General features: G+C 35.4%; 1 protein-coding gene across 3 annotated transcripts in view; it reads right to left on the minus strand.

Moving 5' to 3' along the window:
* Positions 1 to 908: 908 nt before the first annotated feature.
* DDX4 (DEAD-box helicase 4) overlaps positions 909 to 27464 on the minus strand; it is a 59301-nt gene continuing 32745 nt past the window's right edge. For all 3 annotated transcript variants that reach the window (XM_007486327.2, XM_007486325.3, XM_007486326.3), the window contains 8 exons: positions 21311 to 21465; positions 20755 to 20884; positions 18435 to 18601; positions 12475 to 12620; positions 5211 to 5310; positions 4594 to 4864; positions 4301 to 4414; positions 909 to 1621 (listed from right to left, as the gene is read on the minus strand). In XM_007486327.2, coding sequence (XP_007486389.1) covers positions 1535 to 1621; positions 4301 to 4414; positions 4594 to 4864; positions 5211 to 5310; positions 12475 to 12620; positions 18435 to 18601; positions 20755 to 20884; positions 21311 to 21465 — 1170 coding nt within the window. In that variant the 3' untranslated portion in view covers positions 909 to 1534. The remainder of the gene's footprint in view (positions 1622 to 4300; positions 4415 to 4593; positions 4865 to 5210; positions 5311 to 12474; positions 12621 to 18434; positions 18602 to 20754; positions 20885 to 21310; positions 21466 to 27464) is intronic.

Here is a 27464-nt window from a genome sequence, read left to right on the forward strand (position 1 = left end):
CATCTTGTTCATTTTTAAAGGCTTTTCAACTTCATAGGAGCTGACCGTTTCTGTTTGCTGATACAATCTTTTAGAGCTCCATTCCACAAGGAAGCATCAGAGCACAACATTTGTGTAAGATCTATTTAATGATACTTCATGTTCTTTGAGATTTTAAAATAAAACCCATGTAATAGGAATTGTGAAAATATCATAAAAGCCATATTTAGCACATCTTTTTTTAAAAATCCTTAGCTTCCACCTTAGAATCAATACTATGTATTAGTTCTAGGGCAGAAGAGCAGTAAGAGGTAGTCAATGGGTGTTAAGTGACTTGCCCAGGTTCACCCAGCTAGGAGGTATCAGCTCAGATTTGAACCCAGGACCTCAACCCACTGAGTCACCAAGCTGTCCCCTCTTACTATCGTTTTGGCAAAAATTATAATCACATTCATTAGATCACAGAGTATTTTTATAACCCTTACTCCATTTGTCTAAAAAGCAATACCATGTATTGGTTCCAAGGCAGAAGAACAGGAAGGGCTACTTAATGGGGGTTAAGTGACTTTTCCAGGGTCACGCAGCCAGGAAGTGCCTGAGGCCAGAGCACTGAGAATTTTCTAACATAACTGATACTATGAGATCTCTGTTGTATGACCTCTATCAGACAGCTCTACCTTTAGGTAGGCATACTGGTACTAACTAGGAAGTTTCCTAGGCAAAGTCAGGTCAAAAAAGATACAATTCCCAAACAGTCATTAATAACCCCCTTTTCCTTATGATCACCTCCCTTAATCCCTCTTCTTCTAGAATCAAGCATAATGAAAATAGAGGTAGTAATCAAGGTCATTACGATCCAAGTTCCTTTCTCCTTAACTTACAGCACTTTTTATAACTAACATCTCAATTCAATCAGTAACACAGTGATCTAAGAATCTGTGTTTGGGCTTTTATTCAGTATGTTTACAAGGAAAGTTTAGAGACTACAAAAAGTAATAGCATTTGTCATGTCATTGGGTACAGAGATCACATTTCAAGTATTTAACAAACTTCACCATATATTTAATCATATAAGTCAAAATCAATGAATCTTACACTATTTGCTTTATGTAAATTATTTTATAATCACATGGTGACACTATTGCTTTAAAGGTTTCTTTAAAGGAAAAATAAAAAGGACCCAATAATTTTTAAATCAAAGAAGTGTTTCACATCTTCTTGCTAATTTTATAGGCTCAAAAAGCAATATTAATATTCTTTAGACTTAATATAGATATGAAACATGTCAAATCCCTAAATAATAAAAGAGGTTAAACATGACATTTAGAATGCTTAAATCTTTCCAGTAAACACCATTTGTATTAGTAACGGCAACACTTCAACATTTAGCATTTCACATAACTAGCCAGGAAATAATTTTTTTTTTAAAGGGAGAGGGGGAAGATTACAGGATGGACAGGGAGTTACCAACAGAGTGTTATACTTCCTTTAAAACTCAAAACTCAAAATCATCTTCACAGCATCAAAACTATCTGGAACTTGAATAATTTTGGCTTTAATCCCATGACTCATCATCGACTGGATTTGGAGCTTGTGCAGAAGAAAACCCTACAATGTTCATGCTGCTCTTGCCTTGGTAACTCTACAAAAGAAATGGAAAAAGACAATTAAGAATTGTTGGATTTGTTTAACTTCACAAATTCGGTCCCTGATGCACGATGGGCAGCAATTTTTTTCTTCAATTTACAAAAGAATTGAATTCTTACTAATTCTAACTGGATATAGGTCCAATCTAAATGAGAAGCTGAAATAAGTTAAATAAAGTTTAATTTGTTTTTTTAAATTCCAGCCATTTTGACCTTTTGTATACCTTCTTAAATGAAATGGTAGCAATACTGGTAGTTTGCATACCAATTACTTCTAAAGTAAATATTCTAAAATTATCATCCAATAACGAACAGACTTTCCTATCACCAGATTTCAGTACTGAAACTGGTCTTAACATCGTCAATGTCAGTAAATTATATGTTCTTTTCTCTGCCAGAAAGATATCAAATTAACATTACAAAAACCAAAAACACAAACCCCTAAAAATTTAAAATCCTTATCTTTCTAATGCTTTGTCCAAAACATAGCAGCTAAGAATTTCTTGACTTGCCTGAATGATAATTTCATCTAAAAGAAAGAGGCACCAAAAAGGGAAAATTCAATTCTGCATCTAATTTTCAGTAATGAGGAGGAATTGGTTGCTTTGGTGGAAATGGCCATATTCTAGGGTTTCAGATAGAGAAAAAGAATTATGAAGATGGCCTGGCATGCTCCCTAGACTTTTGAGAAAAGCAGATTTCAACGAGATTAGAGGAAATATGGGTAAGAGCCCATGTAGTAATTTGTAAATAAATACAGGAAAAATGGAAATAAGTGTAGTAAAAATGCTGCAAACATCCAGCATAATAAAGTGCTTCTGGGGAAGTCTGACTGGAAATCAAAGCACTAAACTCTGCTCAAAGCTCTCCTTTGCAAAGGGCAAGACCTGGCCTTTCCAGCTACCCTAATTTATACCTGCAGCTGTGCTTGATTTAAACTCCATAGAACAAAATGCTCCCACGATGAGTACCCTTAAGGGTACCCCTCTTGCTTTCCAGCTTCCTTTGGTATGCCATCTTCTTCTTTGAGGGAAGATATTATCCTTTTTCTTACTTATAATCCCAGTACTTACCACAGTGCTTGGCATATTGTAGACAATTAATAAAACTCAATAGGGGCAGTCAGGAAGGGAGGGGAAAACAGAGGGAGATGTTCAAGAATAATTCTGAATATATAGAGGAGACTCACCAATCGTCATTAAAATTTTTTTTTCAATTTTGGTTTTTTAAAGAAATGTATACTAGGTGGAAGAAGGTGCCATTAATGGAAGATGAACTTAGGAGTGTTAGCAATCCTACAAAAACAGTTTAAGGATGCTAAAGCTCAGAATTAGTTGAGGTTCTCAAAGGAAGCCAAAGGCAACATAGCTTTTTTCAGTTATTTTCGGAGAGAAAGGAAGGCCAAAGGGAAAGGATCTTTGCTTGGAATGTAAAGGATGAGGGTAAGTGACAACAGAAAAAAGGTATAGCTGCTAAAGAAAGACTGGTCCAGAAGAAGGTAATTGGAATAGCAGAGAGCCTTCATTCATTACATACACAGCTGAGACTTAAAAAAGGTTGAAGACTGAAAAAAAGAAGATAAAGATTGAAGAAACTAGAGCATATTAGCCTGTAGATCAGGAGATTCAAAGGGGACCTGACAACTATCTTGATAAAAGGGAACATGAAGAGCTGTTATGCAGAGGAGGGCTCAGATTGTTTTATTTGGCCCAAAAGATAATGGATAGAAATCACAGGCAAAATTAGAGGTTCTAAAAAAAAGAATGACTTGCTTCAAGAAGTGATAGGCTAAGACCTCCTTCATTGGAGATCTTCAAACAGAAGTTGAAAGATCACTTCTTGGATATGTTTTAGTGGAGATTCTTTTATGTGGGTGTTGGACTAAATGGCTGCTGAGGTCCCTAACAAATCAAAAATTCGGTGATTCAGTGACATGTTTGGAGAGCAATTTTCCTGAAAAAGATATAGAGGTTTTAATAGACTGCAAAATCAACATCATAACAATAGTATTTTATTTAATGGCAGTCAAAAAACTAATATGATTATGGGCTACATAAAAAGAAGTATAGCTTTGAAGAATAAAGAGATAACATTGTGACACAACTGAAATGTTGTATTCTATTCTGGGTTCCATAGTTTAAGGAGGACAATTTAAATTAAGATGGATATTGTCTAGAAGGGAAATCTAAGTGGCAAAATGCCTTAATTCCATAACAAACAAGGAAGGAAATGGAAATGATGGATCTGGAGAAGAAAATGGACAAGACAGCCATCTTTAAGAAATTGAAAAATTGTCACTAAGAAAAAAAAAGTTTAAATTTGTTCTTTTTTTCCTACCTTAAAGGCAAAACCAAGAAAAATGGTTAAAATTTACAGAAGCAAATTTTGGCTTGCCAGGAGAAACATTTCCTAGTGATATAACTATCTAAAGATAAATGGATTAACTTGGAAAATAGTGGGTTAGGTCTTCAAGAAGAACAAGGGCAAGAACTTCCCTATGTTGTAATGAAGATTCTTTTTTCAAGATGGATCAGATGGACTCTTCCAACTTCTCAACTTCGGTGATTTTATAAATAGGAAGAAGCTAAGCAGACACACACATACATAGACTTGCAATCTATGATTTTAACTCAATGGGAAAAAATTCTGAAATACAGTTTTTTTCTCCAACTGACCTTCCGAGTATCAACTGAGGCAAACACATTTCCCCGTGAAGTACCACCACTGAAGCCAGGGACGTATGTACTAAAAGCAATTTCTTCTAACCATGCTGGGACATCCTGTTGAGCCTAAATAAAAGCACACAAATACATTAAAGGCAGCAATTATTATCCTTATGTTCAAATCATATAATTGAGATAATTTGAAGAGATTCCATCTTAGTTTTGCTTCATATGTACTTAAAACTTTTAAAAGTTACATTATAAGATAGGTGAAAAATTCCTTAAGTGTATAGAACAAAACTTACATCTGACAGTACTTTTACTAACGGTTGAGCTAAATGACTATCTGGTTCTGGATCAAAGAAAGAAATAGCTTTGCCAATGTTCCCACAGCGACCAGTACGTCCAATCCGGTGAACATATTCATCGATGGTAGAAGGAAGGTCAAAATTAATAACATGTTGAACATTTTCAATATCTAGCCCTCTGGCAGCTACTGAAGTAGCAACAAGGACTGGGCACTTTCCACATCGAAAATCCCCAAGAGCTTGCTCTCTCTCCCTCTGTTCCCGATCACTAAAAAAAAAAAAAGATAAAACATATATATTAGACCAGTCTATTCAAAAGAAGTCCCAAAGGAATAAAAGCTCTAACACCTAAGTAATCTGACACCTAAAATCAAATCACAACAAATGAGGTGGCTAATAACATTCCTATAATATAAAATAAATCTAGGAACATAAGCTGTACTTTATTGGGTAAGTCTATTTCTTAGAGAACATTTTAATATTTAGGATGACATGGATAGGGCTAAAAAGAACATTGTTAGGTATCATAAACAACAGCACATTTCTTAATAAATTAAGGCCACCATGCTACTCAAATACAATCAATTATCATAAGGATAAAAGTCTTCACTCACCCATGAATACTTGTTGTTGATATTTTTTCTTGACAAAGAAAGGTTGCAATAAAATCTGCTTTTTTCTTAGTTTCAACAAACACCATTGTTCTTTCCTCACCTACAAAATAAGATAATAGATCAACAGTCATATTTAATAAAGGGCACAACAGATGTAACATGTAGACCTTAAAGCAGAAGTTCTTCATCTTCTTTCATGTCAGAGACTCCTCTGGTGAAATCTCTGGATCCTTTATCTCAGATCAACAAGTATTTTTTAAAAAGCACCTACTATGTTGCAAAGTGACAAGTGCTCAAATATTCTTAAATTGATAAAATAAATATTATATCTGAAACCAATTATATTAAAATATAGTTACTTATTTAAAAACAATAAATTAAAATTTATTATATATATTTACATATAAATATATATATATAAAAATAAAAAAATAACTTACTTATTAAAAAAATAAGTTACTTTTTAAAAAACAAGTTCAGACACTTGCCTTAAGAGTCATTCTTTTATTTTTTCCTATACTGTAATTCATATGATCCCTAAAATGTTTCAAGGTGAGTTTTTTTAAAACTACAAAAATCCAAATAGCATGAAAATTAAATTGTGCTTCCTGTTTAAATGCCTTTTATAAGAACATCCTAAAAAAATGTTAAATATAAATGTTATGTTATTGTAAACTACACAAACTATCAAATATTGGAAGGTATTATTTTGGGGGATTAGATCACTTATAGATTGCAGATATAATAGCCTATTTATAGACTATAAACAAATTTAGTTGTTGGGAGTTAGTGGTTGAGACTTGGGTGGACCAGTAGTTGAAGAGACTTGACTGGAGATAAATCTTCTATAAAAACTATTTATTTATATTGACTTCTATAGGAACAGTGATAGGGAAAAGAAATTGTGGATATTGAAATTTGAAAGGCTTAATTTAATTCCCTAATTCTAAATTTATCTTAACTAAATCCAAAACCCAATTCTGTCCCATGACAGACTTGCTTCTCTCTTGACAAAAGTCAAGACTGACCTAGCTACTCTATCTGACTAATCTAATCCTCCAAATTAACTAACTTTCTATCCTAAACTAAAATTATAAACCTAATAAACAGAGAAGAATCAGTCATATTTTTTTTCCTGCTGCTCAGATAAAATTTCAGCTTGTTAGAACTCCACAGACTTCTTCACTCAGCCTTTGCTCTCTCCTGCCACCTCTGGTAAAAAGGAGGCAAGGCAGTGTGAATCTTAAAATTTCTCAGACTTCTGAATCTTAAAAATTCTCAGACTCTACCTTTGAACATTTGGTTAAGACCATTCCCCATTTTAAACAATGGAGGTACTTAGTCAGGAATGTATGTGAGAACTTTACATTACTCCACCCATACTTAAGCATACTTTAGGGGAAGATAAAGTTGTAAACTCCTTACTGAACAATGAAAAGTACTTAACCTATACTTAAAGTAAAGCTAAAACCCTTAAGCTGGGTCTATTTTTAGATCTAATACAAAAAGGTGCTAAGTACCTATATGAAGGTCAAATTAATCACTAAAAGTTCAAGTAAGCTTAGCAAGAGGTATGAGGTTTTAGTCTACCCAGAGAAGGTGATAACAAGTGTGAATTACCCAAAAGTTTTAGTCTACTCAGGTGTGAATTAAGAATGGTCAGTCCTTTGGAAAACGTCTACTGTGATTGGTAGATGTGAAAACTTAGGGTAGGTGAAATAGGAGAAAATTCTCTTTAAAAGGAGGTCAGAAAGGCCTCTGAAGTTAGATTCAGCTAAGGAGCTGAATTGGAGGCTGGTCTCTATCTCGGTGGCTGAAAGTTAATTCAGCTTTGGTAGCTGAGTTGGAGCTCGGATTAGTTGGAGTAGCTGGATCTCTCTGAACACTAGAATCTTGCTTGGGACAAATGTTGTGGTGAGTGGATTAAAGACTGACTGGTCTCTCTCTTAAGGCTCAGGCCTAGGCCATGTTGGCCTAGGTCCTTCATACTATATTTCTCTTATTCTCTCTCCTCTTTCCTTAATTCCTTATTTGTATTCATTAAAATCTCCATAAAAACCCAGCTGACTTGGGTATTTCATATTTGGGAATTTTTCCCATGGCGACCACTTTATTTTTAATATAAAACCAAGACACTAAAAGTTATCTTTACAGTTTTGGCAATTCAAAGTCTTGAAACCCATATTTTCACGGTCACAACAACCACTCTTCTCTTGTCTACTAAAACATCTTTTTCAAGAGAAATTCACCAGATCTTCTCCAACTCTCAGAGCAAGTTCTTTAGACCACCTTCCTTGACCCAGACAGACCAAAGAGTGATCGTAGGTTCAACTGATTTTTCCAAAGCTTCTTGGGAAAGTTCTCACCCTATCATTCCTCTTTGAAATTCCACTCTCACTTATAGAAATCTAATTCACTTAACTCCTCTCTCTCATCCACTTATTTCCATTCTATCAATAAATTTTGTTATTGCTTACCTACTTACCAAACAAGCTACTACAAAGAAAGATCCAAAAGCACATGTTATTTAAAACTATATGTAACATTTTTTAAAGGGAGAAGACTATGCCATCATTAGCTCATTTGCTTGTTAATATTCAGTAACATCTTCAACTGTTAAGAGCTAAAAGAGAATTTGATAAAGATGAATTTTCAAGAAAGGTTTACTGATAAAGATTTTGAAGGTTAGCACCAGTGAACTAGTCAAACATGTTTAAACCATTTTTTTTCCAAGTATTAGCCTGTTTAGTTGTTTTTCAGACATATCTGACCCTCTTTGGGGTTTTCTTGGCAAAGATACGGGAGTAGTCTGCTTTTTTTCTTCTCCAGATCAGTTTACAGATAAAGCAAATAAGGCAAACTGGTTAGGTGACTTGCTTAGGAGGTCACACAAGTAAGTGTCTAAGGCCAAATTTGAACTCATCCCTTAATTTTGAATATGTTTTTCACAGTTTTCTTCTTTATCAACCTATACTGGAATCACTGAGTATCAGAGTATACTGAAAGTTTGTTTTAGGTTATTTATAGAATTTTTCTACCTCTTTATCTTCTCCAACAGATTTTTGGCACACGATCTTAAATAAAATTTAAGAGGTCATCTAAGATGAAATCTGATTATTAGTTATAAATAATATGGTAAAAAAATAAGTTGATTTCTGATGGAGTTAAATAAAAATCTACATTAATTCAAATATCCTATGGTCTTAATATATCTCTGGCTTCCTAAAGTACTTAGTACTTTTACCATTAATGATAATACTTGAAATAATATCAGGCAATGCATAATTAACTATGTTTTATGTCTTCTCTCTCCTTCTGGGCAAACAGAGCATACTGCTCCTCTTCAATATCTGCCCTACACAGGGGGCAGCTGGGTAGCTCAGTGGATTGAGAGCTAGGCCTAGAGATGAGAGGTTCAAATCTGGCCTCAGACACTTCCCAGTTGTGTGACCCTGGGCAAGTCACTTGACCCCCACTGCCTAGCCCTTACCGCTCTCTTCAATACACAGTATTGACTCCAAGACGGAAGGTAAGGGTTATTTAAAAAAAAAAAATCTGCCCTACACACCCTTAACTCTGTAGCCAGCCAGGTCAAAAAAAATTTTAATATGCTGAGTAAATTTCCCCTACAGCACATATTCTTGCACATGATTTCTGTATGACAAGCAGAAACTAGGCCCTTGACCCACATGAAGAGACTAAGAATTTGTCAAGTGGGATCAGGCAATAAATATGATTAAAGTGAGAAAAAATGCCATTCATAAATAAGGAGAAATCTCTTATTCCCAGGAGAACTTGGGGTGAGAGACCTGATAGGTCAAGTGACAGCTACACTTGGTCCACAGGCAAAATTTAAACTTTTTTTTTCTGTCCTCATCACTTCCTTTCTAACCTTCGTGCCCTCATGCTGTTCTCCAATTGCCCAAAGTCCCACAAAATTGCCCTCTTTCTGCTGTTCCATAATTACCTTGCAATTCACCTTTTTTCATGAAAACTTATCCCAACTAGATGAGGAAAGCAAATTAGTTGGTCTGTTTCACACAAAAATGTGAAACAGTTTCCTCCTTCACCTTTTTAAGGATAGTTAGTACTTCCTTCTTGATCCAAATGAATCTCTAAATGCTCTAATTTCAGTTATTGTGGAAGAAATCTGATGGAGCAAGGAACCTTCCTTAAGTCATAGATCTTCAACTTAATCCTTTTACATAAAAACCATACTTCAGAAAGAAGATGGGAAATCAAAATTTTCCCTCCTTCACAATCCCGAAGTTTCTTTCCTCATTATATCTTTAATCTCATTTTCCCTTAATAGAAAGCCAAGACTACCATCCTACATAAATTTCTTCCCTGTTATGATTCAAAGCACTTAAGATTTGATATACCTGCCAATGAGGGTAACGCTTTTTCAGCAATTACTCTACACGACACCAGCTGGAGAAGCCTTCATGGCATGGGAACATTACAAATTACAAGATCTTCAGAGAGAGTTCAGAACTCTTTCCTATTCTATTACGATCCTCTTTCTCTCTCCTGACTCTAGTTTTAACTTTGTAAAGGTAAAACTGGTAATTTTGTTTAATATTCATGCCAAACCATTTAACATTTAAACCAGTTATAACATGATAATTACCATTGATATTTATTATGTCAGATTAAAATTTTTTTAGACCCCTCCCATGTGCAGGCCTGGTTCTCTCTATCCACTGAGTCACCTAGCTGCCCCTCGTATTAAATTTTAATGATAATTAAAACACTAAATTCTGTTCATGCTATTTTTGTAATTTGTTGCATAAGTCACTATTTTAAAAGTTATAAAGGAATAATTGACAAGTACATACTATTTTGAATTAATGAAATAGTGACCACTATAAGAAACATAAAACTGATATTTCTATGAAATCTTGATATTAAGGTAACAGAAATTAGTATAAACCAAGCTAGAGTCATCAAATAAATATGAATATAGATTGTTTCCTTAATATTTCTTTCCCCTAAGTTCATATATTTGTCTCATTTCTTATTAAACACTTATTACCCAATCTTCGGTTAATTAATCCACAAATTTAGCTACATTTCTGAACTACTACTTAATATCATTTATCTAAAAATTTTAGTAGCTCTCTCTTAGATCCTTTTCCAAATTTTTAACTAATATTTTTGAAGTAATGTATTTACCAATTACTTTGTCTGACTTTGATCAAACAATAAATGTATTAGAATCATTTATTAAGACTTTTATCATGTACCAAGAACTATCTTACAGACTTGGGAGATACAGGCAAAAAGCACAACAGGAACAATCTCCAAGGAACTTGCATTCTAACAAGAAAAAGAACTCTTCTCTCCAAAGTTACCAAAAGTGCCTTAAATGATTAGATTTTAATGACCTTTTTTCATTCTTATCCTTCCTGACCCTTCTATAGAATTTTACATTGTTGACCACCCTCTCCTCCTAGGTGATTTCTTTGAGACTTCTCCGTAGCACTCACTTTCTTTACTGCTAGATATTTGATCATGCCTTCTCATTCTCCTTTGCTGGAACATCAATTTACCAACACCTATGTACTGCTGCTATTATTCAGTCGTTTTTCAGTCATGTCCAACTCTGTGACTCTATTTGGGGTTTTCTAGGCAAAGGTACTAGAGTGGTTTGCCATTTCCTTCTCCAGATCATTTTATAAATGAGGAAATTAAGACAAACAGGGTTAAATAACTTGCCCAAGTTTATGAAGCCAGACTTGAACTCAGGAAGAGTAGTATTCCTGACTCCAGGTCTGGTACTCTACCCATTGTGCCATCTAGCTACCCCACTACTTAATTGTCAGTATATCCTAAAGCTCTGGCCTGGGTCCTCTTTGCTTTTCTCCACATTACTATACCGGTAATTCATTCAATTACCTCTATTTCTAGATCTACACAGTCATACACTATTATTTAGTAATATTATTTATTTTTCTTATTCCACTACTACATGTCCCAACTCTTTGCATTTATACTGGCTATCCTCTACCTTATAATTCTTGTATTTCATAAATATCTATATATGTACATATTATCTCCCTCACAAAAGTATGTAAGCTATTTGAGAACAGGGATGGTTTTGTTTTGTATCTTTAACCAAATACCAAGTACAGTGTCTGGAACAGAGCAGGCACATAATAAATATATGCATGTATGTATAAGCATACCTATAAAATAAATTCAAAATACATACAACATAACAGGGCAGTAGCAAACTGGGGGTGTGAAGAGAGGAGATCTGAAAAAGGTTCATGTAAAAGATGGCACCTGATCTGAGCTTTGAAGGAAATGGGAGGTTTAAAGAAGTGAAAAATGAGAAAGGCATATATCTTGGGTGTAAAAGGCAGCCAGGGTAAGTCACTTGAATTCCCTGGACTCCAGTTTTCACACCAATGCCTGGCAAACTGTGAATGCTTAATAAATGCTTATTGAAGGATTTGTGAAATTAGGGAGTTGATTATATGACCTCTAAGGTCCCTTTCCAATTCAAGATCTGCCACATACATAAACATGAGGGGAGAGGGGTACCAAACAAAAAAATTGCTTCAGAGCTCACTAGTGAGTTTAAAAGGAGTTGAAAGAATGATGAGAATTGATACAAAGGTGGTATAAGGCGAAAGAAGGATGAACTCCGGGCAAGTATAAAGTCAAACATCTGATAAAATAACCTGAGTGGTAGAAATGAATTACCTACACCAAGACCAAGAAAATCTACACATATTTTAAAGGGAAAATGACAGAAGACAGAGAACATAAAAAGATCAGAAAATAGATGAATAAAGGAGCAAGTACCTTCATCCAGCAAAAAAGGGACTGGATCCAAAATCATAATCAAAGTAGTAGCTTTTAATGAATTAGAGATATAGTTCAATATCAAGACATAGTTTAGAATTTCTATTTTCAGGAATAATTATTTCTCAGGAGAAAATGGTTCACAGATCAAAAGTCAAGCTGGAAGATGGTATTAAAGGAATATGCTATTGGTCATAATTGCAGAAACAAGTTCTGTAACAAAAGTCTGAATTTCCACATTTATTCAAAGATTTCACAGCAATCTGAAAAATGAAAGCAGAAATTATCTGCATTTATCTTTAAACGACCTCTAGAAAAACATTGGGATTATGTGTGAATCAAAATACAAATATATTATTCTTAAAATTACATAACACATTAAGCCTTTCTTAAAGTCAGTAAAATTTTTAAAAATTAAATTCATTATAAAGAATATGTATATGAAAGTTACCTATGTTTCGTAAAATTTCAACAAGTTTTTCTCGTTTTGAGTATTGGCCAACTTGAAGAACAGTCTGTTGAACATCACTACATGCTCCACCCACTTGTCCAACAGCAACAAACAAGTAGTCAGTTTTTAAAAATTCTCCAGCCAACCTAGAAAGGAAAATCATAATAATTTAACCTCTAAAACTTCCTTTATTCTTCATCTTATCATAATTTTTATTCTGGCATTCTTTTAGTATTACTTTAAATTGAACTATATAGCTGCTTTTAATTATTTAAAGCACACATTAACAACGTCATGTTATTAAATAGTATTTTAAAAGTTAATTATTAAATGGCAATGCAAAAATGCATCACATTTTGTTGATACTAATACCAAATAAAATTTATTAGATTAGCAAGGTATTTTCTCACTTTTAGTCACCTAAAATTAGCTTATATTCATAGTAAAAGTTAAAGTAAACCTAAATCAAGTTACAAAAAAGTTGTATTAAAATCGAGACTGTAAATTGTGAGGCTAGATCTTATTCTGTAAGTTACTCAGTGACAAACTTATTGTAGATTCAACAAAAAAGCTGCATGGGTGAATATGGTTTTCTCTCATCTAGTATCTAACAGAAAAATCTAAGCTACTATTTACACAATGATAAATCATGTTTGATTAAAAACAACAAACAAACCTGAAACAATAACAAATTATCACAATATGGGTTTTCCAACATTCCCAGGACACCCATAATCCAAGAAAAGAGGATATAAATAGGAGCAATGAAGAAGGTAGGAAAAAAAACTGCATATTGAATAGTTGGGATAAGAATGAGTAGTGAGGGTGTGGGTATGCCATATGGGGAGTTTAAAGAGAAGAGAAGAATGAGGGGTAAACAAAATGAGCTCTTTTAGGATACTGCAGTTCCTCCCATATGAAATCTCCAATGACAACTAGAAATGTTTCTATAGCTTTCACATTAGGGCTGGACATATATAAATCTGGATATCACCTGCACAGAGATGTACCCATGGAGCTGATGATAAAGTGTGTACTATGAGCCATGCACTACACTAAAAACTGGGGAATGAAGATACAAAAAGCCATATGGTCATAAGCCTCAAGGGACATATATTTTATCAGAAATATGATATTTATGTATACAGCTATGCATAAAACAGATTCAAAGGACCCTTGTGGCAGTCCCAAGAATGCAATATTGCAAAATAAAGCACTTCAACTGAATTTTGAAGAAAAAGTGTGTAATTATCAGCCACAAAGGCACAGACAGATAACAGATGTGAGGAATAGTAAAGATGGCTACTATGGGTAAACTGCCTAGTTAACAGAAAGGAATAATGTGTAATGAGGTGGAAATGTAGAATGGAGACAGATTCTGAAGATCATTAAATGTCAAACTAAAGGGATTTTTTTTCAACCTTACAGAGAATAGGGAACGACTAGATTTTCCTGAATTCAGGAGTCAGACTGCACTTTAAGAAAATACTATATGGAATCTGAAAGCAAAATAAAGCATACTACTTTTCACTTTAGTTTATTTGTATATTTTATTTACTTTACTTGTGTATTATTATTATGGATTTGGTTTTATAGGAGCATTTTCTCATGGCATGGTCAATATGAAAATGTTTTTGCATGATGATCAGACATGTAATCCAGATCAAATTTATCAAATTGCTTATAGAGAGGAGAAAAGGGAGGGAGGGAGAAAGGCAATTTAGATCTTATCATTTCAGAAAATGTATGTTTAAAATTGTTCTTACATGTAATTGGGAAAATAAAATATTTTTTTAAAAAAGAAGAAAATCACAATGAAAACTATAAAGCATATAAGGAAAAACCAAAGGCAGACAGCCAAGTTAGGAGCTACTGCAACCCCTCAAGGCTCAAACTAGACAGAGAGTACGAATGGAGAGAGGAACAAGATGTGAAAGCCGTTAAGGTAGCAGAAACAAGAACTGGCCACTGATTGAGTATATGACATGAAAGTATGGAATTGTGGATGACAACAAGTTGTTAAGCTAGGTAAACTGAAAAAACAGTAGTATCCTTGATAGAAAAAGGGAAGTTCAAAAGACGATTAGGTTTTGTGGGGAAGTATAATCAGTTCCATTTTGGATTTGGTGATTGTACAATATCTCTGGGACACCCAATAAGCAGTGATACAAGACTAGAAGCTCAGGAAAAATACTAGGTAATTAATTAAATACAAAGGAGAAGATGAAGTCACCAAATAAGTGAGGGAGGAAGGGAGGAAGGGAGGAAAGAAGGGAGGGAGGGAGGGAGGGAGGGAGGGAGGGAAGGAAGGAAGGAAGGAAGGAAGGAAGGAAGGAAGGAAGGAAGGAAGGAAGGAAGGAAGGAAGGAAGGAAGGAAGGAAGGAAGGAAGGAAGGAAGGAAGGAAGGAAGGAAGGAAGGAAGGAAGGAAGGAAGGAAGGAAGGAAGGAAGGAAGGAAGGAAGGAAGGAAGGAAGGAAGGAAGGAAGGAAGGAAGGAAGGAAGGAAGGAAGGAAGGAAGGAAGGAAGGAAGGAAGGAAGGAAGGAAGGAAGGAAGGAAGGAAGGAAGGAAGGAAGGAAGGAAGGAAGGAAGGAAGGAAGGAAGGAAGGAAGGAAGGAAGGAAGGAAGGAAGGAAGGAAGGAAGGAAGGAAGGAAGGAAGGAAGAAAGAAAGAAAGAAAGAAAGAAAGAAAGAAGGCCCAGGACAGAGTTTAGGATACATTTACACTTAGGGGGTGTGAAATACCAGCAATTAAAACCAAGAAAGGGTCAGACAAGCAGAAGGACAACAAAGAAAAAGTAATATCATAAAAACTCAGAAAGGAAAAACTATCAAGGGGGTAAAGTGTCAAATGCTACAAAGAAAAGAAGGCTGAAGACTGAGGAAAAAAAGGGTCCTTAGATTTGGCAATTTAAAAACACTTGGCAATTATAAAGAAAGTAGTTTCAGCTAAGTGATGAGAGCAGAAGCCAGACTACAAAGTTGAACAGAGTAGAGGAAGCAAAAGACAGTAGAGGAGTGTAGACATCTCTGTGTAAAAGATTGGTTCATGGCTGATAAAGAGAGTTGAGACAGAACAGTCAGGAAGCTTTTTTCTTGTGAGGGGTATTAAAGGTGAAGGTTGGAAAAACTTTCAGCATGTTTGAAGACAGCAGGAAAGGAAGTGATAGAGATAGACTAAAAATGGGAGGAGGTGGTATAGAGTTGATAGCAAGGACAATTTAATGAATATGAGGGAATAGAACAAGGGCACATGAACAAAGGTTGATCTTATAAAAGAAAAGAGTAACTTACCTCTTCAAAGACTAGTGAGAGATGATGTCCAGGCTTATGAAATAAGAAGGGACTAAAGAAAGTTTACAGCAAGGGGGAAGCTAGGTGGCTCAGTGGATTGAGAGCTAGGTCTAGAGACTGGAAGTCCTGGGTTCAAGTATGGTCTCAGACACTTCCTATGTGTGTGACCCTGGGCAAGTCACTTGTCCCCCCCATTGCCTAGCAGGCCACATGTGGCCCCTTGAGACCATTTATCCAGCCCCCACTGCACTTCTGGAAGGGGCAACTCTTTCATTGGTGGTCAGTGAGAGGAGCACAGGATGACTATATGTGGCAGTGTCACAAAGCTCAGCACCGCTCATGTACAGTACTACTTCCGGTGACATAATCCTTTGCATGAGAGTAACTGAATGAGAACAAGGCGCCACGCAAAGGATTATGTGGCTGCACAATGGAAGATGTCAGCCTGATGAGCAGCGATATTGGGAAGGGGATTCTGCACTGTGTATACTGCTGCCCAGTATAGTGGTGGCGGTGATGATGCGCAGTTTGCATAGGGATTTGTTAATAGATTTTTTTTAATACTCCAGCCCTCCAACAGTCTGAGGAACAGTGAACTGGCCCCCTGTGTAAACCGTTTGGGGACCCCTGGCCTAGCCCTTACCATTCTTCTGCTTTAGAATCAATACAGTATATTCACAAAGTATGCCCTCTATGGTGTGGGGAGGGTAAAAGAGGGTTGTAAGATACCTAGAAATTTTCATATAACTAACAAACAAATTAGTTTCTAAACATTTTTAAGGAGGAGGAGGTAGTAGTTTAGAGCAACAATAAGCAAACTGCAAATATGATATCTAAACATTCAAAGTGGGAGAGCCCAGTGCAAGGGACTCTCTTGGGTCCTTAACGCTCTGTCCTGAGATGCAAGGATCTCTTGGGTTCATAATATTTTGCCTTGAAAGGCCAGTGAGGGTCCTGAAAATCCAGTACTCTGATCCTCAAAGATCCAATCAATCCTAACCTTAATAGGTAGAGGAAAGCTGAGATTCCTATAGACAGAAGGAGAAACCACACAAGCCATCACCTTCCTCCAAACCCAAAAGTGAAGTAGGAGAAAGGAATTGGTCTTGGCAGAAAGCCCCAATTCCAAAACTCAGGCTTAAGAGATAACTAAATGGAAGAAAACATCATCCAGTATTAAAAATTACTGCAAATCTAACTCTATAAGTATAAGCAGAGAATCAGTGTGAGCATCTTATGCCTTTTCCACCACACTGACCCCACAACTGCAAAAGCAATAGCCAAAAGGGGAGAGGAAAGGAGGCTGGGGTACAGGGGACTGACAGACTTTCTTTGTTTTATGTATTGTCATAACATAATTTACCCCATTAAAGGCTACCTAATAGAGAGGAGACTCTCCATGCTTACTTAGCCTTGTCTATGTACAGTATTACAGTCTAACACTAGGAAATATTCAAATTATTTCCATTATACTTATTATATTGACATTAGCTGTTAAGAAAACAAGGATAGCTTTGTGGTATCAAATAAAGACTATCAGAAAAGGGTTTTTAAAAAAATAAATTTAGTTTCTGCCCTAAAATGCTGAAAATTCTTCCCTCAATGATCTCAAAATTGGCTAATTATTATAAATGAAAATGCACATGTAGATGACGTCTTTTATCTCACAATATAAAATGCAATTTACAGAGAACCCATCAAGGTACTCTATAAATATATACCTACATACCTACCTACCTACACACACACACACACATATCCTGAAAAAAATCAAATTCCTGGAGAACAGGGATTTAAGGGAAGGGGGATGTATTCTCAGTGCTTACCACAGGGCCTAGAACATAGTAAATCCTTAATAAGTGCTAGCTGATTGAATGAATATACAATGCACTTCAGATGGACAACAAACTCTTCCCAGAATTAAAAATAGTAAACAAGCAAGACTATACTTAGAAAAATTGCATAATCCTTTTTAAATCCTTGACTCTGAAAAGACCCACCTTTTCACATTAGTTTTTTTACAGTGACCCAGAATGGACACTCAGAGCAAATGTTGGGTATGAGTAGAGTTATCATATTACCAACTAAAAATAGGCAAAAGTGTCATGAAGATAATCAGAAAGTGTGATCCGAAAAGGAGGTAATATAGATGTGCAGGGAAAGCCTGTGTGAAGAAATATAAGGGAGACTCCCAGAATGCTAAGTAGAATTCCTGGAATTAGTAGAAAAACAGACAAAAATGACACTCAGGAGGCAGTATTGCACAGTGGGAAGACCAATACGTAATGGAGTCAGGATTTGGGTTCAAACAACCTCTGACACATGGAGACAAAGCCCTTCCTTCACTTCCCTGGTTCTATGCTTCTCCCACCTGTAAAATGAACTTGTTGCACTAGGCAGTGCAACCTCTATGCTCCAGACTGAGAAAATATAAATAGAGATAGCAGCCATAGTGGTGAGATCCCATAGTGGTGAGATCACATATCCAAAACAGTTTTTATCCAAAATTCAGGTTTCCTAAACAATAAATTCCAGATTGGGGCAGCAGCATGGTACAGTGGTAAATACAATGAATTTTAAGTCAGAATATCTGGGTTCTCTCCAATTTTGTCTATCCACTGGGCTATCTAACTGCCCCAAAGCTTTTTTTAAAACAAAAAAAAATTTACCTTTGAATTTCTTCTGGAAAAGTGGCACTAAACATCAGGGTTTGGCGTTGGTCTTTTGATGGCATTCCTGGAAATGAAATTAGCTTCTTCATTTCAGGACCAAAACCCATATCCAGCATTCGATCAGCTTCATCCAATACCAAATATCTGATTTGCCTGAGGCCAATCTTTTCCAGAGGGCAGAAAGAAAAATGTACATGGCTGATTAAAATTAAAACATTAACCTAAAAAATTTAGTCCATTTTAGTTTAGGCTCTATTATCAAAAGTTAATTCCTGAATAAACAATGATATTTTTCTTTTATTTCATGATAGCCCTAGTAAACATTCCAATCTCTTGCCCTTCAGGAACGACTAGGAACCCCATTATCACAAAAGTCAGTAAAAAATATTAAAAAATAGAAACATGTGCTGCAATAATCTGGAAAGGAAAAATTAAAAATAAACTTGTGATTTCTTGCAGGTTAAATTTGATGAAAAGTTTAAGATGTCTTGTTGACATTTTTGTAGAAAATATCTGAGATAGTTAGCTAGCTTCTTCATAAAACTGAATGTTCTCAAGAAGTAACCTATGTTGAGGGACAGCTGGATGGCTCAGTGGATTGAGAGCCAGATCTAAAGACAGGAGGTCCTAGGTTCAAATTTGGCCCAACTGTGTGATTCTGGACAAATGGTTGCTGGGGCAGATAAGTGGAGAAAGAGAGCCCAGCATCTGGAGTCAGGAAAATCGAAATTCAAATCCATTCTCGGATACTTCTTAGCTGGGCAAGTAATTTCACCCCCATTGCCTAGCCCTTACCACTCTTAGAGAGCATAAATATTCTGCATAAGTCTTACCTTAATACTCATCATACTATGGAGATAATCCTGAATTCATTATGGCACTACAATAAAAGTTCCACTGGGTATGACCAAGTTGGAAACACTTGTTTTGGAAAGAGTATGGTCCTAGCAAAAGATTGTGTCTGCTTCCTTAGGAACAATCTACCTAAATGTGGTCCTGGTAATGTATGTTCACTGAAAACCAGAAAGACTAAAGGGATCAAATTAAATGCCAATAGGAACATTGAGAAATCGACCAAATATTACATTACTAAAGAGTAGCTGTGAATTTGTTTTTCTAGAAAACAAGATGGAATTATCCATTAAGGGCTGTAAAGCTGTTCATGCTCACAAAGATACCATTATTAAGCACAGACCCTAAGGGCATTATTAAAAGGGTAAAAAACTGTGTTCGTAGGAAAATATTCATGGGAGCTTTATTTAATATGATAAAATAACTGGAAATAATACAAAGGCAATGAATGGGAGAAAAAGTTGAATGGAATGGATTGTATTATGTTATTAAAATGACAAATATTGGAAATGTGAAATAAGAGAAATAAATGAAGAGATGAAAAAAAGTATAATACATGCCATGATTACATTTTTTAAAATAGCCATAAAATCAAGAGAAAAGTACCCAAGTAAAGGAAATCCAAAGGAAACTCAAAAGCAGATGTTTATATTAGCATAGATATATAATTTACATATTCTAAACAAATTGTAAATAATGTAGATTTTATGGTCTTGCACATAATCTTTTTTTCATTGGTTTAGTTAAATATTTTTTTAGTGGTGGTAGGGATGTTACTAAGTATATAATAAAAAGAGGTAACCTATGGAAAGAGAAAACAAAACCTAGCATGCATGGTGCCACATGATAAAGTATGTTTGAATCAGTTATTTTTTTTTTAAATAAAACCCTTACCTTCTGTCTTGGAGTCAATACTGTGTATTGGCTCCAAGGCAGAAGAGTGGTAAGGGCTAGGCAATGGGGGTCAAGTGACTTGCCCAGGGTCACACAGCTGGGAAGTGTCTGAGGCCAGATTTGAACCTAGGACCAACTGTCTCTAGGTCTGGCTCTCAATCCACTGAGCTACCCAGCTGCCCCCTGAATCAGTTATTTTTGTGATTCTCAGATAGTTATTAAAAGGTGGTGAATTACTTCTGAGTTACTGTATGTGTGGCAATAAAGGTAATGAAGATCTGATTTAGAGATTCAAAACAGTCACCTATTGGAAGTTTTAGTACACATTCTCTCCTAGAACTCATGTATAAAGACCTAATAAATTTCTAAGTCCCCATTACTAAAGAAGGAGAGAAGAGGGAAGGGGGAGGGAAGGAGGGAAAGAAAGGAAGGAAAGGGGAAAGGAAGGGAGGAAAGAGGGGAAGAAGGAAGAAAGGGTGGGAGAGAGGGGGGAGGGAGGGAGGGAATTTCTTCAATAAAGGGATTTTGTGATTATTCCCACAACCTTATGTTACCATCTTGTAGATCCTACCTTTTCTTTACCTATGATGTCCATTAGCCTTCCTGGTGTCGCACATAAAATGTTACAGCCTTGCATTATTTGGCGAATTGAATGTCCCAATTGTGTTCCCCCATAGATTACAACAGGTCTTATACAAGTCCTTTTAATAAAAAGAATAGTCAGTTTTTATTTATTAAAAAAAAATTCAATTTCACTAAGTATTCATTATATGAATCACTATGAAAAATAATGCTTAGATGAAGAAGGTACTAATTATTACGGTGAAACAATCATACCTGTTTTTAGACCAATTTAATGAAAACTGACATGGGGCTTAAAATTAATTTTTTCTTTTACAATTTGAAACCAACTGAGAAATAATAAATGATCCAATAGTTATATAAAACAAAATTCCTAGAGAGGTTTAGTCATCTTTGGAATATTCCAGTGAATTAAGTTATATTATATAGATAATATATCTATTCTTAATTCCATTCCACCACCACCAACCCATGATGAGGAAAATATTTTTTTCTGAAACTATGAAAGGAAAAAATGTTATGATGGGCACTTTGGACACACTTACCCAAAAGAAAATTTCCTTGCTTCCAAGAAGATCTGATTGATCAACTCTCTAGTTGGAGCAACAATAATACATTCTGGTTCCTGTTGATCTTTAAAACGACTGGCAGTTATTCCATCCCTCATCATATGAGCCAAAATTGGCAAAAGAAAAGCTGCCTAGAAGTTAAAATGTAAAATTTACAATATTTTCTAACAACTTTTAATATTTTCTTTTTTTTTAACCCTTACCTTCTCTCTTAAAATCAATACCAAATATCTGTTCTAAGACAAAAGAGTGGTAAGAGCTAGGCATTTGCAGTTAAGTGGCTTGCCCAGGGTAAAAAGCTAGGAAGTATCTTGAGGCCAAATCTGAACCCAGAATCTCTTAACTCCAGGTCTAGTGCTCTATCCCCAGTTTTACTGAGCTGTCCCTTTAAAATATTTTCAACAGAGATAGAAAAGCAACTCAAATTTCTAAATTAAGTAACTTAAGGTCTCTATGCTCATCTTATAGGAGATGATGAACTATAAAATCAGTCTCTGATAATCTCGGTTGAACAATTTAGTCCAGTCATTTATAAACTTGGTATCTTCACTCAATTTGTCTGTTCCTCTATACCCAAAAATGGTCACAGCCTTACTCTCCCCACTTAAGTATTCCAATTTCTTATCAAACACTTTGACATTCCTCTATCTGGTCATAACCTCCTAATTCCTTCTATCTATTCTTCAACTGCCTCTTCTGGAACTATATTCCACATTCATCACTATCTTTGACCTTTCTAACCCTCAGTACTCTATAAGCCCATTACCCCCAAATGGAATCACTTTCTTCCCTTGCCAATCTTCAATCTATAGCTAACTAATTCAACTACAACTGTTTTCTAATCCTGAATCCCTCTCCCTTCACTACCCCCAATCATGACCACTCCCCTTGCCAATCCTTGATTACTCCTATGACCAATATCCTCCACTTCTACACCATAATATTCTATCCTGGCAAAGCTATCATCCTATCATCTGATGTTTATAACATGATGTTGTTCTGGGATCTCTTTGCTCTCATCTGTTCAGCTCTCATCTGTTTAATTATCACCTCTCTAAGTAAATAAAATTTCTCTATGTCTAGCCCATTCATTTCTCCCAAGCTTCAGTTCCATTATCCCCATATGGCTATTGGATATTTTAAACTGGATGTTTCAGAAACATCTCAATCTCAAAATGACAGGAACAGAACCAATTATCTTTTCTTTCAAATCTACTTCCCCACTTAAAACGTCTTTCCTTGTCCAAAAATACCACCTGGTATGTAATTTTGTTATCAACTCTCCCATGTTCCCTTATCCCATCAAAAATACCCCACATTTAGTTGACAAAAGTTGTCATTTCTCCCTTCTCCAACAGATCCTTCACATAGTTACCAAGCTGATTTCCTTGAGCACAGATCTGACCATGTCACTCCCTTACTCACCACTTTTTAATGCCACTATTAGAAAAAATTCTCTATTTGGCTTTTAAAGCTCTTAACACCTTGGTACCAATCTACCTTAAGAGCCTCATTATATTGTATATGTCTCCTTTCCATAATTTGTAGTCCTGACAACTTGGCTTTTTGTTCTTTATATATGTAATTCTATCTCCCTGTCCTCAAAACTGCCCTAGCTGTCCCCATGCCTGGAATGCATTCCCTCCTTATGAAATTTCTCTCTTCCAACAAGATCTACTTCAAGTAGGTGGTGCCATACCAAATAAACTAAGGATTACTTTATAGAGCTAGAAAATAATAATAATAAAATTTATCTATAGTATCAAAAGAGCAATAACATAAAGAGAATGAAAAAGTAGGGAGCAAGGTGGTCAAAAAGTGCCAGAGAATATACTATGTCACAAAGCATTAGTCATTAAAATATTTGTACTTGTTAAGAAAGAGAGGATGATCCATGGAAAAGATTAAATATACAATATACAGAAGCAAATAAGTATATGAGTGGAGTTTTTTATTTAAATATCCCAGACTTCGCAGCAAGAACCCACTATTCAACAAAAATGTTGGAGAAAACAGAAACTAGGTACAGACCAACATTTCATTTCACATCACATGCCAAAATAAGCTCCAAATGAGTATGTCTTAAGGCATAAAGTAACATCACAAAAAATTAAAGAAGCAAGGAAGAAATGATACATCAGATCTTTGTATATAGAAATAAGAGTTCAGGACCATAAAATAGAGAATAGGAAAAAGCAAAATGGACAATCTTGATTATATAAAATTTAAAAATTTTATACTAATAAAATCAATATGCCTACTAATTGAGAAAGAAGTAGTTAAATGTGTAGGGGAGATTTCACAACAAGTTTCTCTGATAAGGGTCTCACTGATAAGAAATACAGGGAATTAATTCAACTTTTAAGAATAAAAGTCACTCTTCAATAAAGGATATGAAGTTTCAATAGAAATCCAAGCTATTGATAGTCATTTTAAAGAAAAAACTCTCTAAACCACTAATAATTAAAAAAATACAAATTAAAAATACTCTGAGGGCTCAGTGGTTTGAGAGCCAGGCCTATACACAGGAGTTCCTGGGTTTAAAATTGGCCTCTGACACTTCCTAGATGTGTGACCTTGGGCAAGTCCCTTAACTCTCATTGCCTAGCTCCTTCCACTCTTTTGCTTTTAGAACCAATACACAAAATTGATTCTAAGATGATGGATAAAGTTTTTAAAAAAAACTTTTCTGAAGTTCCAACTCACACCAATCAGACTGAAAAAGCTGACAAAAACAGAAAATGAAAAATAACGGTGGGGCTGCAGAAAAGCATGAATGCACGACTGATGGAACTGTGAACTTACTCAGCAATTCTGAAACGCAATTTGGAACTATCCCTAAAAAGCTACTAAAATTCACATATCCTTTGGATTTAGTAATACCACTGCTAACTCTATACTCCAAAGAAATCAAAGTAAGAAGGAAAGGAACATTGTGTTCATAAATATTTATAACAGCTCTTTTGTGATTTAGAAACTGAAGGGATGGCATCACTTGGAGAAAAGGTGAACAAGTTATGGTATATGGTATACAGTCATACAGTATCATCGTGTTGTAAGAAGTGATAAAGGGGATGGTTTCAGAGAAGCCTGGGAAGCTCTGTATGAACCAATAAAGAGTGAAGTATGCAGAACTAGGCTTACAATTTATACAACAGCAGCAATATTAAAAGGACAACTATTTTGAAAGATTTAGGAATTCTGATCAGTCCAGTGACTAACCATACACAATTCCAAAGAACTCAAGATGAAATATATTATTACCTATCTCCTGATAATGTTGGTCTCAAAAGAAAACATATTGAGAGATATATTATTTTCTTGGAAATGGTCATCGTGAGAATTTGGTGTGCTTAACTATACACATTTGTAACAGGGTTTTGTTTTTTCTTGCTTTCTCAATTGGTGAGGAGAAGGAACAGAAGAGGAAAGAAGAAAATGTCAATCCGAAAATAAAATATAAATAAAAGTACTTTGCAAATATTAAAAAGGACTCAATTCAAGCATTAACTTCCTCTTTAAAAGACTTTCCTGATTTTCTCAGAACTAATGCCCTCACAATATGATTGAGGATGTAAACTCTAAATGATCACTCTATTGCAAATATTAATAATATGGAAATAGGTCTTGATCAATGATACATGTAAAACCCAGTGAAACTGCTCATTGGCTACAAGAGGGGTGAGGGAAAAGGGGAAGGAAAGAACATGAATCATGTAGCCATGAAAAAATATTCTAAATTAATTAAAATTTTTTAAAAAGAACTAATGCCCTCCTTTGCCTAAATATTTATCTTCTTTTCATATTGATTCTGTATAAATGCATACATAGTACAGTGTCTGCCAATACAAGATAAATTCTTGCCCAGCATTGTTTTTTCATCAACATTTGTTGATTTGATAATGAAAGATAAAATTAAGATGGCTTAAAAAAAAAAGGCACAAATATAATCTAACGATGAGCATAACCACAGGATGTCTTTAGCATACTCTTCCTAAATGACACCTTCTGAAGTAATTATATAACCATCACTCAAAGTATTCTGGAAAGTTTCTCTCTCTGGGTCTCTGAATATTGCTCTCTCTTGCTTTTCCTCTTCTCCTCAGTCTCCTTTTTTAGGTCTTCTTCCACATTACCCTACCTAACTTTGGTTGTACCTCAAAGCTATGTTCTGTGTCTTATATTTTCTCTATATTACCTCTCACTTGGGAATTTCATCAATCCTCACAGGTTAAGTATCATGTCTATGCAAATGATTCCTAAATCTATATTCCAGCTCTAGTCTCCCACTTGATCAAGTTCCTGTCACACATCTCCAATTGTTCACTGGTTATTTTCTCAAACTGGGTATTCAACAGGCATCTGAAATTTCAACATATCCAAAGCAGAATCATCTTTTCTCAAACAGTACCAGTCTCAACATCCTTATTTCTGTAAAGGTCATAATCATCTTTATATTCACATAAGTTCACAATACTGGCCTTATCTTTGTCTCCTTACTGTCCTTCACCATCCCACAGATTAATGACAAATCTTGTCAAACCCCCCCCCACACACACACACACAATAGTTTTGGGGCTCATTACCTCTCAGCCAAAGAATTACAGTGGCCTATAACTGGTCTCACACCTCAAGTCTCTCCCCTCTCCAATACATCCTCTACATCAGTGGTTCTCAACCTTTCTAATGCTGTAACCCCGCAATACAGTTCATGTTGCAGTGACCCCAAACAAAAAAATTATTTTGGTAGCTACTTCAAAACTGTAATTTTGCTACAGTTATGATTCAGAATGTAAATACCTGATATGCATTATGTATTCTCATTGCTACAAATTGAGAGGTTGAGAACCTCTGCTCTACATACATGCCAAAGTCAATTTCCATTGACAATTTCCAATGACCATTATTTTCTTTGACTCAAGAGGAGGTGGTAGCTGGTAGAGCAGTGGACTGACCACTGGGCTTGGAGTCAGAAAGATCTGGGGTCAAATCTAGACTCAGACACTTTTTAGCTATGAGACTCTGAGCAAGTCACTTAACTTCTGTTTGCCTCAACTATAAAAATGGGGATGATAATAGCATCTCTCACACAGGGTTGTAGTTAAGAACAAATGAGATATCTGTAAAAATTACTTAGTACAGCTCCTGGTACATAGGTGCTATATAAATTATTATTACCTTCCCTTCTCCCTTCCAGTGGCTCCCATTACCTCTAGAATCAAAGACAAGCTCCTCTGTTTAGCTTTTTAAATCTTTCATAACCTGATCCCATACTACTGTCTTTTCAATATTATGCAAAACTACACACACACACACACACACACACACACACACACACACACACACACACACACACTTTCCCTCACTTATCTCCATACTCTTGCAACAGTTATCCTCCATTTCTGGAATTTATTCTCTACTTACCTCCATCACTTAGAATCCTCCTTTTATCTTCAAATGTCTAATCAAGGGACGCTTTAAAAATAAAAATTTTCTGATACCTAAAAATGTTAGCATCCTCCCTCCCTCATTTATTTTGTATATATTTATATACATACATATTGTGTCTTCCCTCTAGCTCACCAAAAAATGTAGTAAAGCTCTGTAAGGGCAGGACTGCTTAGTTTTCGTTTTTATATTCTTGGCATCAAACATGCAACTGAGCACACAATAGGTTCTCTCTCTACATATACACACATACACATACATGTATGTATATATGGGTATATGTATGTGTGGGTATATATACACACACAGAGCTTAACTGAATTGGGAAGACAAGCATTATAAATAGAGAGCACTGTCCATACATAGATTATCAACTATGTGAACTTATGTTAGACAAATAAAATTCTGGGCTCCTGTTTCCTCACTTAGTCACATCACTAGCAGTCTTAACCATCTCACATCTTTTTCTTCCAGTTCTACCCTATAAAGCCTGGTGCAAGTGCAAAGAATGAAGTCCCGAATCCAGATAATTTCTCCAGGACCCATATGGGCAGATCTAAAATTCCCATACAATCTACTTTCCTAAGCTAGCTCTGAATGCTATAGAACCAACCTGGAATCCTTAGACCTTTTAAACTAATGTTAACCAGCTGCCTCTGAATCTAAACAAGTAGGAACAAAT

The sequence above is a fragment of the Monodelphis domestica genome, chromosome 3, assembly GCF_027887165.1.
Source record: "Monodelphis domestica isolate mMonDom1 chromosome 3, mMonDom1.pri, whole genome shotgun sequence".
Taxonomy (NCBI): Eukaryota; Metazoa; Chordata; class Mammalia; order Didelphimorphia; family Didelphidae; genus Monodelphis; species Monodelphis domestica.